Here is a 12,427-nt window from a genome sequence, read left to right as displayed (position 1 = left end):
GTTATTCTCTGCTCGTTTCATGATAACAGACAACTGCCCGGGGACATGTCACCGTTGTCCGTTCTCTGCAATTTCCAAAGCATTCGATAATGCTACTCTAAGTTAATTAGACAGAGGCGTGAATTAGAATATTCCAGGGGATGGTAGAAATCACCTACTTTCATATGCTTTCTTGGGTAGATGTACAAACGTTTGGTGTATGAAATGATGGAACCGCCTACCCGGATTGATGGCATAGTTAGAACTACGAGTAGGATTAAATTTATGGTTTGACTCAGTGCTACTTGCTATCTCATTAGCTCTGTGCTTTTGGAAACATTTTTTGTAAATGCTCTTAAGATGCCAATCAAATACGATTTCTTTGATTTATTCACCTTAAATGTCAATGTCTTATGTTGTCCTAGTTTTCTTTTCTTTTCTCTTTTCTTTTCCTTTCTTTTCTTTTCTTTTCTCTTTTCCTTTCTTTTCTTTTCTTTTCTCTTTTCTTTTCCTTTCTTTTCTTTTCTTCCTTTTCTTTTCTTTTTGTTTCGTTTCGTTTCATTTTGTTTCGTTTCGTTTCGTTTTTTGAGACAGAGTCTCACTCTTGTTGCCCGGGCTAGAGTGAGTGCCGTGGCGTCAGCCTCGCTCACAGCAACCTCAGACTCCTGGGCTCCAGCGATCCTCCTGCCTCAGCCTCCTCCCGAGTAGCTGGGACTACAGGCATGCGCCACCGCGCCCGGCTCATTTTTTTCTATATATTTTTAGTTGGCCAATTAATTCCTTTCTATTTTTAGTAGACACGGGATCTCGCTCTTGCTCAGGCCGGTCTCGAACTCCTGACCTCAAGCGATCTGGGAATCTTACAAATAGTCCCAGGATGAGTCTTTTGTGCACCTGTGTCTTTGTCATTCCTAGAAGCGGAATTTCGGGTTCGATAATTCTTACAAGTTATAAGTTATAAGAATATGTCCTGGTAGGTCAGCACGAAAAATCATAAAGCTTCCAGGTTTTGAGGAGTCTGAGTGCCAAGCTACAGAGAGCGCGTGTGTCCAGAAAGCCCCGGGTGCTGGGGAAGTATTTTACGCAGGGTATAGGACATGACGCCACATTTTTAGGGGAATGGTGACTGCCAGGGGTGGATGGTTGAGAAGGGAGGCAGACCAGAGGCGGGAGGGGCCGGGGAGACTGATCACTGATCATGAAGGCATCACGTGCACTGCGGCATTTGGGTTAGTGCAGATGCGCTGGGCAGCCACACCCGTCACTGGGGCTGATTTTGATGGCCACGCCCATCACTGGGGCTGATTTTCATAGCCACGCCCATCACTGGGGCTGATTTTCATGGCCACGCCCATCACTGAGGCTGATTTTCATGGCCACGCCCATCACTAGGGCTGGTTTTCATAGCCACGCCCATCACCAGGGCTGATTTTCATAGCCACGCCCATCACCAGGGCTGATTTTCATAGCCACACCCACCACCAGGGCTGATTTTCATAGCCACATCCATTGCTAGGGCTGATTTTTCATAGCCACGCCCACCACTAGGGCTGATTTTCATAGCCACGCCCATCACCAGGGCTGATTTTCATAGCCACGCCCCTCACTAGGGCTGATTTTCATAGCCACACCCATCACCAGGGCTGATTTTCATAGCCACGCCCACCACCAGGGCTGATTTTTGGGGTAGGGCTTCTATTGCTCATGTGCTTAGACATCCTGCTGGGGCTTATTTCATGGGGAGGTCTTATTTTCGGGGAAACACGGTACATACACCCAGGACTATTCCTGGCACAGAATAGATGGTCTAAATTGTGTTCTATTGACCTAAATAGCCCTTCTGACTATCCGCCCCTACAACTTTTAAAATCCTGAATTATTTTTATAAAAGTTTCGGTGGGTTTTTCAGCAGTTATCTATATTTTCCTAACTTGCATATGCATGTATTGAATATCCGAGTGAAATTAGACATACAATATGTAGCCATGAATGGAAGCCAAGTGAACTAACTTATGAAAACACTAAACTTCAGATCTCATAAGCTTACCAATGCAAACAACCGCTCAAACGCATAATTTTAGATGGCATGTAATATTTCAGAGAATTCATTTCTTGCAGAAAGTTTTGCTGTCGTGATGCTCTTTGAAAAATACAAAAAAATTTAAAAAAGAGCAGGACTATGTATTATTCTAGATTAAATTCCACGTCTCTCTGCCACAAATGCAGTTCCGAGTAATGTAACTTTTCCACAGCAATGCAATAAAATGAAAAGGATCGGCCATAAGAAAACATGTTTTAACGTTGTCCAAACATTTCTATCATATTTCTGGCAAATCCGTGGCAAAACGTTGGAAGCGTTTTGCACAAACATTGGCTGAATCAACCGTAGATCAGCGGCGTTTAAACGGTTTGTAGCTGCATAGACCACACATCTCAGTCTGCCCGAGACTGCCCAGGCTTCCTCTTGTCCTCTGGGCACAATTATTTGTGGCAGCCACTATCTTGGGTCCTACTTTGGACAATAAAATTATTAAGTGCGTCCTCCTTACAGCCCGGTTTACACAGAGATCAAAAAAGAGAAAATAACGTGTAATGTTTAAATGTCACCATGATTCGTGCAAACTCTCCTGACTTTTCCTGTTTTTTAAAAAAAAAACAATTGTGTTTAAAGTGTACAACTGTGAAATATATGTGTTTATTGTGAAATACAACCAATCAAGCTAATTAGCGTATCCATCCATCTCACATAGTTATCATTTTCTGTTTTCCTTCCTTCCTTCCTTCCTTCCTTCCTTCCTTCCTTCCTTCCTTCCTTCCTTCCTTCCTTCCTTCCTTCCTTCCCTCTTTCCTTCCTTCCTTCCTTCCTTCCTTCCTTCCTTCCTTCCCTCTTTCCTTCCTTCCTTCCTTCCTTCCTTCCTTCCTTCCTTCCTTCCTTCCTTCCTCCCTCCCTCCCTCCCTTCCTTCCTTCCTTCCTTCCCTGTTGCCTGTGTTTTTGGGGTCATATTCAAAAGACCATTGCCCAGACAAATTTCAGGGAGCTTTTCCTCTGCGTTTTCTTCTATATTTCTAGAATTCTAAATTCTACAATTTAAGATCTTCGGTGGAAGTCCTTAATCCAATTCGAGTAGATTTTTTTTATACGACGTAAGAGGAGGGTCTCATTTCTTTCTTCTGTATTTGGACACCCAGTTTCCCCAGCACCACTTATTGAAGACACTTTCCTTTCCCCGCTGTGTGTTCTTGGCATCTTTGTCAAAGATTAATTGGCTTGCTAGAAATGCACGGGTTTAAGTCTGGACTGCCCTGTTCCCTTGGTCTGTTTCTGTGCAAGCGACATATTGCATTTTCAGGTGATAACAAAAAAATGGTATATGGATGCCTCAGAGAACAATGGTGTAACTCAGAGTGAATTTAATCAACGAATTCCACACTTTCGAACGGAGTAAGGGGAGTGATGAATAGAGTGCAAAACAACGGAGAAATACAATCAGAGGAAAGGCACTAAAAATAAATAACCACAAACATTTGAGAGGCAGATTGGTCCATAAGCCACAGACCTCATCTCTGTGGCTGTCCTTTTAAAAGCAAACATAATATCAGTGACATGTTAGCAGGAATAAGATACATAAAAAAATAAGTATTTTTATTTGAGACAGAGTCTCGCTCTGTCGCCCAGGCTAGAGTGAGTGCCGTGGCGTCAGCCTCGCTCACAGCAACCTCAGACTCCTGGCCTCAAGCGATCCTCCTGCTTCAGCCTCCTCCCTAGTAGCTGGGACTACAGGCATGCACCACCATGCCTGGCTAATATTTTTCTATATATTTTTAGTTGCCCCATTTATTGCTTCCAATTTTTAGTATAGACAGGGTTGGGGGGGGTCTCGCTCTTGCTCAGGCTGGTCTCGAACTCCTGACCTGGAGCGATCCTCCCGCCTCGGCCTCCCAGAGTGCTGGGATGACAGGCATGCGCCACCTTGCCTGGCCAAGAATTTTAATTCTCAGGTATGTTCTTCTACATAGTTGCACGGACTGTCCCTATCGACTTATCTTGAGACCGAATGTCCCCAAATGTGTTTTGAAATATGTCTGCCAATTTAAAGTCGTTTATCTGTGTCAATCCCTACTAAATGTTGACTCTTGCAGCTTTTACAACTGGGACAATCACACCGCCGTTTGCAACTCAAGTCCCAATTTTCAAGTGATCACTGACAATCCGGAAGGCTTGCTTTTCAAATACAAAAGGGACCGGAAAATTCTCAACGTGGACTCAAAGGTAATTCTGCTTTTACGCTTAGTTATCTCTTCCGATGTTACTCTGTTTATACCAGTCTTCAAAAATCTACTGAGTATGCCACACTCGTTAGTTTTTTGGGCCTCGAAATGAAACGCCATTGGGAGCCTTAGAGCATGCACCGTCTTTGCAAAGAACGCTCCAAAGATTCCTAAATTATTAGAAATCAACAAGGAACACAATGAGTGAGACGTGCACCGTCTGGGGAATGGACACGCTTGAAGCTCTGACTCAAGGGGGGGGGGCAAGGGCAATATATGTAACCTTAACATTCGTACCCCCATAATATGCTGGGAAAAAAATTATAATAAAAAAAATCAGAAAGGAAGAGTTTCGTGGGAATTTAAATACTGTGTTTCCCCGAAAATAAGACAGGGTCTCATATTTATTTTTCCTCCAGAAGACACCCTAGGGCTTATTTTCAGGGCATGTGCTATTTTTTTTAAGTGCGGTACAACCATCTGCGTTGATTCAAATAGAGTGAAGTCGTCTTCTTCTGGAACATCATCCTCACTCTCCAGACCCCGAATCCCATCCTGAATGTCTTGCGACTCTGTTTCCTTTAGAGCCACCGGCCCCGATCTCTCCTGTCGATACAAGTGGATCTACCATTTGATCCAGCAATCCCATTACTGGGCATCGACCCAAAAGATCCATTGACACTCTGCAAAAAAGGCACCTGCACTTGAATGTTTATAGCAGCACAATTCGCAATTGCAAAGCTGTGGAAACAACCCCAGTGCCCATCAAAATCCATGAGGGCGTTAATAAAATGTGGTCTGTGAATGTTGGTTTTTAACTGTGGCCCCAGTCACAGCCGCTAAGCAAAGCTGAGGCCTTGCCAGCTCTCTGGTTTTGCTACCCAAGTCTCCGAGTGTTTGGTTGATTATAGCCCTAAAACACCCACGCTCTAAGTAGCTCTTAAACATTCGCCCCCCCGCCCCCACCTGAGCATTCACCTGGTGTATGTATATCTGAACTGAAAGTCCCACCGCCTATAAATTGAGTATTTACTCAACTAACGACCGATCAACCCAATGGCCTGGAGGAACACGTTAAACATTACATAACAGAACTTGGCTTTTATGAATGAAAACTCCTAAAACTTAAGTGCCATGCCCTGCTCTTGACCTGGAAAACTGATTTCAATTTTAAATGCGGCGTTTAAGGAGCAGCCCCTAGAGATAAGCACATTGCTCTCAAGCGTTCAGGGCATGAACTCGTTGCATATATGAAGTGTGTTACGAGAAAGGCCAGCTGGAGGAAGGAAAAAAAAAATATATATATATATATAATTTTGAATGTTATGTATATATCTACCCATATAAATATATCTCAATGTTTATTAATAAGAGAGTATAGGCCGGGCACAGTGGCTCACGCCTGTCATCCCAGCACTCTGGGAGGCCGAGGCGGGAGGATCGCTCGAGGTCAGGAGTTCGAGACCAGCCTGAGCAAGAGCGAGACCCCCGTCTCTACTATAAATAGAAAGAAATTAGCTGGACAACTAAAAATATGTATAGGAAAAATGAGCCGGGCGTGGTGGCGCATGCCTGTAGTCCCGGCTACTCGGGAGGAGGCTGAGGCAGGAGGATGGCTTGAGCCCAGGAGTTGGAGGTTGCTGTGAGCGAGGCTGACGCCACGGCACTCACTCTAGCCCGGGCAACAGAGTGAGACTCTGTCTCAAAAAAAAAAAAAAAAAAAAAAAGAGAGAGAATGTAAATGGATAACCCTTCACCATGCACATTGAATATCTGCAGTGAAAAGAAAAGTATATATCCCGACAAAACATACATGGCCAAAATGACTGTTTTAAGCTTTTAATCACCGGGGCAGGCTAATCAATCACGATGCTAAAGGCACGAGGGACCAGTATGGCCCAGGGAAATGAGGGTGGAGAGATTTGGGGAAGAGAACTTTAGCCCCGATTCATGCTTGCTTTTTCACAAAACATGGGGAGGAGCACAAAGTTAGTTTCGTGGCTGGATGAGATGATTAAGAACAAAGTAATTGTTTTTCCCATAATATCCAAAAACCTGATAATGCATGAAAAAGAAGAAGCAGGCACCAGAAAACACACAAGTATGGCCATAGCATGATTGCAAGTGCAAGACCTCAGCTAGGAGATTGTTTCTAAATCAACAAGAGAGAGAGAATGGTTTCTTCCGGGTCCCCTACAGTTGAAATAATAGTCAACTCCCATGACACTTTGTTGTTTTTTTTTTTCAGCGTATTATGGGGGTACAAATGTCAAGGTCACGTATATCGCCCTTGCCCTCTTCCCGCCTCGAGTCAGAGCCTCAAGCGTGCCCATCCCCCAGACGGTGCACATCTCACTCGTCGTGTCTGTCTACACCCGTCCCCTCCTCCCCTCCCACCTGCCCGACACCCGACAGATGTCACTCCTGTGTGTCCACTTAGGTGCTGATCCGTCAACACCAGTTTGCTGGTGAGCGCACGTGGTGCTTGTGTTTCCATTCTCGGGACGCTTCCCTTAGTAGGATGGGCTCCAGCTCCAGCCAGGAACACACGAGAGGTGCTGGGTCACCGTGTTTCTCAGAGCTGAGTAGTGCTCCGTGGTGTCCATAGACCACGTTTTATTAATCCACTCGTGCATGGATGGGCACCTGGGTTGTTTCCACATCTCTGCAATTGTGAATCGTGCTGCTATAAACATCCGAGTGCAGGTGTCTTTTTCATAGAGTGACTTTTGTTCTTTTAGGCAGATGCCCAGTAATTCACTACCCCTCAGCAAAAGCTTTCGATTTCTGACGCGTTGAAATCCCAAAGCAGGGTGCAAGATGTTGCAGTTTATTAGACGACTGAACACAATAGCATTCATAGTGATCAAGGCTATTAGCAAGAGGAAAAAAAAATCTCATCTTGGTAACCTCTAAGTGATGACTGATGGCTGGAATATCTTCAGCATAAACATTAGTGGCCTTGGCCCTGTACATTGCCTCAAATAGCTGAAGCAAGAGTAAAAAAAAAAAAAAAAAAAGACCCATAATCAAACAAACCAACAAAACGGTGGCAGCCCCAACTTGGTAGCCTAGAAAACTACCTCGTAATCGTAAGAGGTTGCTCCACGGGGTAAGTTCTTCCCCTTTTGGGAAACACAACTTGCTTTTAAAATCTTACTTTAGAGATGGGGTCACTTTGATTTGCATTTTTATTATTACTGCAAATAAACTTTTCTTTCATATTCATGTTAGCATATTATGTTGCTTTTCATATATATATATATATATATATATATATATATATATATAATTTTTTTTTTTTAAGACAGAGTCTTGCTCTGTTGCCCAGGCTAGAGTGCCGTGGCGTCAGCCTCACTCACAGCAACCTCCAACTCCTGGGCTCAAGCGATCCTCCTGCCTCAGCCTCCTCCCGAGTAGCTGGGACTACAGGCATGCGCCACCATGCCCGGCTCATTTTTTCTATATATATTCTTAGTTGGCCAATTAATTTCTTTCTATTTTTAGTAGAGACAGGGGTCTCGCTCTTGCTCAGGCTGGTTTCGAACTCCTGACCTCGAGCAATCCTCCCGCCTCGGCCTCCCAGAGTGCTGGGATGAGAGGCGTGAGCCACCGCGCCCGGCCCTAAGTGCTGAATTTTCTTAACCAGCTATATTGTTTGCAGTTGCCGTGGGGTATGTGTGATTATTTTTAGCACTCTTGTTGTCAATCATTAAGGAACAATTTTTAAAAGAAGGTTCTCCAATAGATACACAATGAACACATAGCAAACATTTTTTAACTCGTTCATTAAAGAGGGCCCAAAAAGGTCTTACAACCTGTTCAAAGAGTAAAGACATATAAAGAGAATAAGAAATTCTGAGACTAATTTGCAAATAAATGAAAAGTGGATCTGCAAAAAAAGCCAATGCAAAAACCAGCTGCACTGCATCGAACACAATTACTTTGCATCCCTACAGACAATTATGTGAATTATTGTCAGATTCCTGCAATTTACAGAGTTAAAACTAATCAAAGATGAGAAAACCCAGATGTAAATCTGGTTTGCCTCCATGTAAATTAGATGTAAATCTAAAGTAATCATCTGTTTGATATATTTTTTTTTCCCACTTCAGAGTTTCTCACATTTTTTTTTTTTTTCCTGGCGGTCTCCTCCCCTCTTCTTATCATAACAATTTCAAAGAAAGCTTATTCTGGATGGTAAAACCAGGCTTATCTTGTTAGTAGCTCTGCCTAATCGTTGACACAGGTGCATCAAGCGTGTTATTTCGCCATAAGGGGCTCCTCCAGTTTGCTTTGTAGACTCTGAGGCCATAGGATTTTGAACAGAGGCTAATAAATAAATTCTGCCCGAGCCGTTTTGCATGCGGAATTTCAAATCGGACTTTTTTACAGCCCTTTACTTATTTATCATCCTTGGTCAGGGAAACCAAACCCGAGATACTCTCTCCACCACGTTTCACCTGCAACGCCTACAAATTTGGGTGGATTCCCCTTTCCCGAAGGTTCCCAGTATGTCCCAAGGTGATTTATACGTAGCAAATATATTTAATGGAAGGTTCTTCGAGCCTTTGAGGCCAAGAAATAGGGCAGGTTGCTGGAAGGCGCTTTGCAGACATGGAAGGCATTGCCCCCTCAGTCAAGTCAAACTGGATTCCTTAGAAGTGGCTGTTCCCAACTGGGTACTACTTTCTCTTGGAAACACAACAGCTCATATGTTAATGACATTAGCTCCTCCCTATTTCTCCCAATGTATTCTGAGCCATTCATATTAATAGTGACTTTTTTTTTTTTTTTTGAGACAGAGTCTCACTTTCTTGCCCAGGCTAGAGTGAGTGCCGTGGCGTCAGCCTCGCTCACAGCAACCTCAGACTCCTGGGCTCAAGCGATCCTCCTGCCTCAGCCTCCTCCCGAGTAGCTGGGACTACAGGCATGAGCCACCATGCCCGGCTGATTTTTATATTATATATATTAGTTGGCCAATTAATTTCTTTCTATTTTTATGGTAGAGACGGGGTCTCACTCAGGCTGGTTTTGAACTCCTGACCTTGAGCAATCCGCCCGCCTCGGCCTCCCAGAGTGCTAGGATTACAGGCATGAGCCACCCCGCCCGGCCTTAATAGTGACTTTTAACCAAAGTAGCTCCTATTTCGTAGAGAAAACAGTCAGCCAATAATTAATAACTGTGTGTCTTCCACTAGCATTTTTACAGAGTAGCATAGTTTATATATTGCAACTGTTCCTTTTTTTTTTTTTTTTTTTTGAGACAGAGTCTCACTCTGTTGCCCGGGCTAGAGCGAGTGCCGTGGCGTCAGCCTCGCTCACAGCAACCTCAGACTCCTGGGCTCAAGCGATCCTCCTGCCTCAGCCTCCCGAGTAGCTGGGACTACAGGCATGCGCCACCACGCCCGGCTCATTTTTTCTAGATATTTTTAGTTGGTCAATTGATTTCTTTCTATTTTTAGTAGAGACGGGGTCTCGCTCTTGATCAGGCTGGTTTCGAAGTCCTGACCTCAAGCGATCCTCCCGCCTCGGCCTCCCAGAGTGCTAGGATTGCAGGTGTGAGCCACCGCGCCCGGCTATATTGCAACTTTCAATAGCAGACACAAAATGAACACTTTCCTTAACAGGACCAAAAAAAACCCCAGCACTTTCCATAGGATCTAAGCAAAGGTATATATAAGTAAACTAAAAATTATGCCTAATAATTCGGCATCAACTTTTCGGCATTCTGTATTAGTTAGAAATTATAAGTCAAGTGAGTCATGTTATTTATCATATAATTCAACTTAATAGCAGTATAAGGTTTTATGTTACCTAAAGATCTTGGAGAAGTGTCTTCAAGCTCACTTATTAAAAGAAAAAACACAATTACTATGAAAATAAAGTCGTCAGAATAATGACTCGATTCGATGCAGTATATAATTTTGTAATATAAATTTGCATTTTTTCATCATCTTAAATGTTGTGTAATGTTAACCTTAATATTGTGTAAATAATGTAATGTAAATAACGAATGATGTTAGTTTATTCAGTCAGCATACCAGAATAGAAACTTAGGAAACACGAGCCAAAATAGGATTAAGATGTTGCTTTTATCATATACCCTAACACAGATAAATAAGAGGACAGGGCTGCTTGCATCAAACCAAGATTGTCACGATATCCAGTGATTTTTAGGAGCTAGCCATGCCACGTGGCATAACGCTTGGTCCACTAGATTCAGCAAGAATAGGACGTAGTGGGCCGGGCGTGGTGGCTCACGCCTGTCATCCCGGCACTCTGGGAGGCCGAGGTGGGAGGATCGCTCGAGGTCAGGAGTTCTAAGCCAGCCTGAGCAAGAGCGAGACCCCGTCTCCACTATAAACAGAAAGAAATTCATTGGCCAACTAATATACATATTGAAAAAATGAGCCGGGCATGGTGGCGCATGCCTGTAGTCCCAGCTACTCAGGAGGAGGCTGAGGCAGGAGGATGGCTTGAGCCCAGGAGTTGGAGGTTGCTGTGAGCGAGGCTGACGCCAGGGCACTCACTCTAGCCCGGGCGACAGAGCGAGACTCTGTCTAAAAAAAAAAAAAAAAAAAAAAAAAAAAGAATAGGCCTTAATGAAAATCTCTCGAAAGAATGAGTGATTTGGGAAGTAATCGTGCTTAGGCTGTGAAAACACTGAATTTGGGAATCCGTATTACCCCGAGAGGAGTACCACGACTGTCATGAGAAAGCAGCTTTTCACGAAACCCCTCCTGCATCTACGGGCACTTGGGGACCGGTCGGCGCCAACCCCAAACTCGAAACGTTTTCGTCTGACAAACCCGACGTCACGCTAGGGTTCCTTCTGAATTACGACCCTGGAGGCCCGTGTAAGCCTCGCGAAGCCCCCCTGGCTAGGAACTCTGCATTTGGCGGCTCTCGGGAGTTTCAGGAGGGTCTGGACGAGCACGGGGCTTTTGAGACACGGCTTTTGAGCCTTGGCGTGTTCAGCAACGCGACACCCCCAAATCTCCTAACTGCATTTGTGTCCCCCGCTCCTGAGAAATAGAGTCTAGGGTGGGACACACAGAAATGCCCCCCCCCAGTGCAAACGGCCTTTGCAGCTTGTTTTCAACAACATTTAAGCCAAAAGAAAAAAAAAAATATATATATATATATATATATAATTATTCGCCGATCGTTTGCACGGATGTGACTTGCACGGTGTAATTGCCCTGTCTGTCTGTCGTAGGCGGATCCGGGTGACAACTCCACGAGAACCCCGATCCAGACAGAGCTGTACATCCAGGCCGTCATTTTCGACCACATTTCCAGAAGGAAGACTTGAGCGCCCACGTGTGAGGCGGTTTCCCTCGCGCTCTGTTAAGCTCGGATGAACTCCGCAGGCGGGAGCCAAAGCAGAATGACCAGGGATGAATGAGTGAGTGAGTCCCCTAGCTGCAAGGGCAGCTTAGGATAATAAAAGTAAATACAGAAATGACAACCGTAAACGGGACTGTCTTTTTTTTTTTTATTGCACGGGTAGCCCTTTGCTCTGATTTTGAGGGCTTTTTTTTTCTTCTTTTCTCTCTCTCTCTCTCTTATTTTCTCGGACAAGAAAGCCGATTGCAGGCCAGGCGCGGTGGCTCACGCCTGTCATCCCCGCACTCTGGGAGGCCGAGGCGGGAGGATCGTTCGAGGTCAGGAGTTCGAAACCAGCCTGAGCAAGAGCGAGACCCCGTCTCTACCAAAAATAGAAATAAATTAATTGACCAACTAAAAATATATATACAAAAAATGAGCCGGGCATGGTGGCGCGTGCCTGTAGTCCCAGCTACTCAGGGGGAGGCTGAGGCAGGAGGATCGCTGAGCCCCGGAGATTGAGGTTGCTGTGAGCGAGGCTGATGCCACGGCACTCACTATAGCCTGGGCAACAAAGTGAGACTCTGTCTCCAAAAAAAAAAAAAGAAAAGAAAAGAAAGCTGATTGCAGCAGCTCATCGGAGAGAATCCTGTTGCTGCTTCAAAGATACGGTCATTGGCGACATGTTTTCTAGCTCAGATTTTCCAAAACAAAAATGTTCCACTAGGCCCTATTCTCTTTTTTCTTTTCTTTTCTTTCTTTCTTTCTTTTTTTTTTTTTTTTTTTTTTTTGGAGACTGAGTCTCACTCTGTTGCCCGGGCTAGAGTGCCGTGGTGGCATCAGCCTC

General features: G+C 44.5%; 1 protein-coding gene across 1 annotated transcript in view; it reads left to right on the top strand.

Annotated features, from left to right (window-relative positions):
• The window catches only part of CFAP299 (cilia and flagella associated protein 299), a 164,915-nt gene extending 153,198 nt beyond the window's left edge, over nt 1-11,717 (top strand). Inside the window, exons 5-6 of the mRNA XM_075998675.1 lie at nt 4,120-4,249; nt 11,471-11,717. Of these exons, the coding sequence (XP_075854790.1) occupies nt 4,120-4,249; nt 11,471-11,566 (226 nt within the window). The 3' untranslated portion in view covers nt 11,567-11,717. The remainder of the gene's footprint in view (nt 1-4,119; nt 4,250-11,470) is intronic.
• Nucleotides 11,718-12,427: the final 710 nt, after the last annotated feature.

Source organism: Microcebus murinus, chromosome 29, assembly GCF_040939455.1.
Source record: "Microcebus murinus isolate Inina chromosome 29, M.murinus_Inina_mat1.0, whole genome shotgun sequence".
Lineage (NCBI taxonomy): Eukaryota > Metazoa > Chordata > Mammalia > Primates > Cheirogaleidae > Microcebus > Microcebus murinus.
This window is presented reverse-complemented; position numbering and strand designations above follow the sequence as displayed.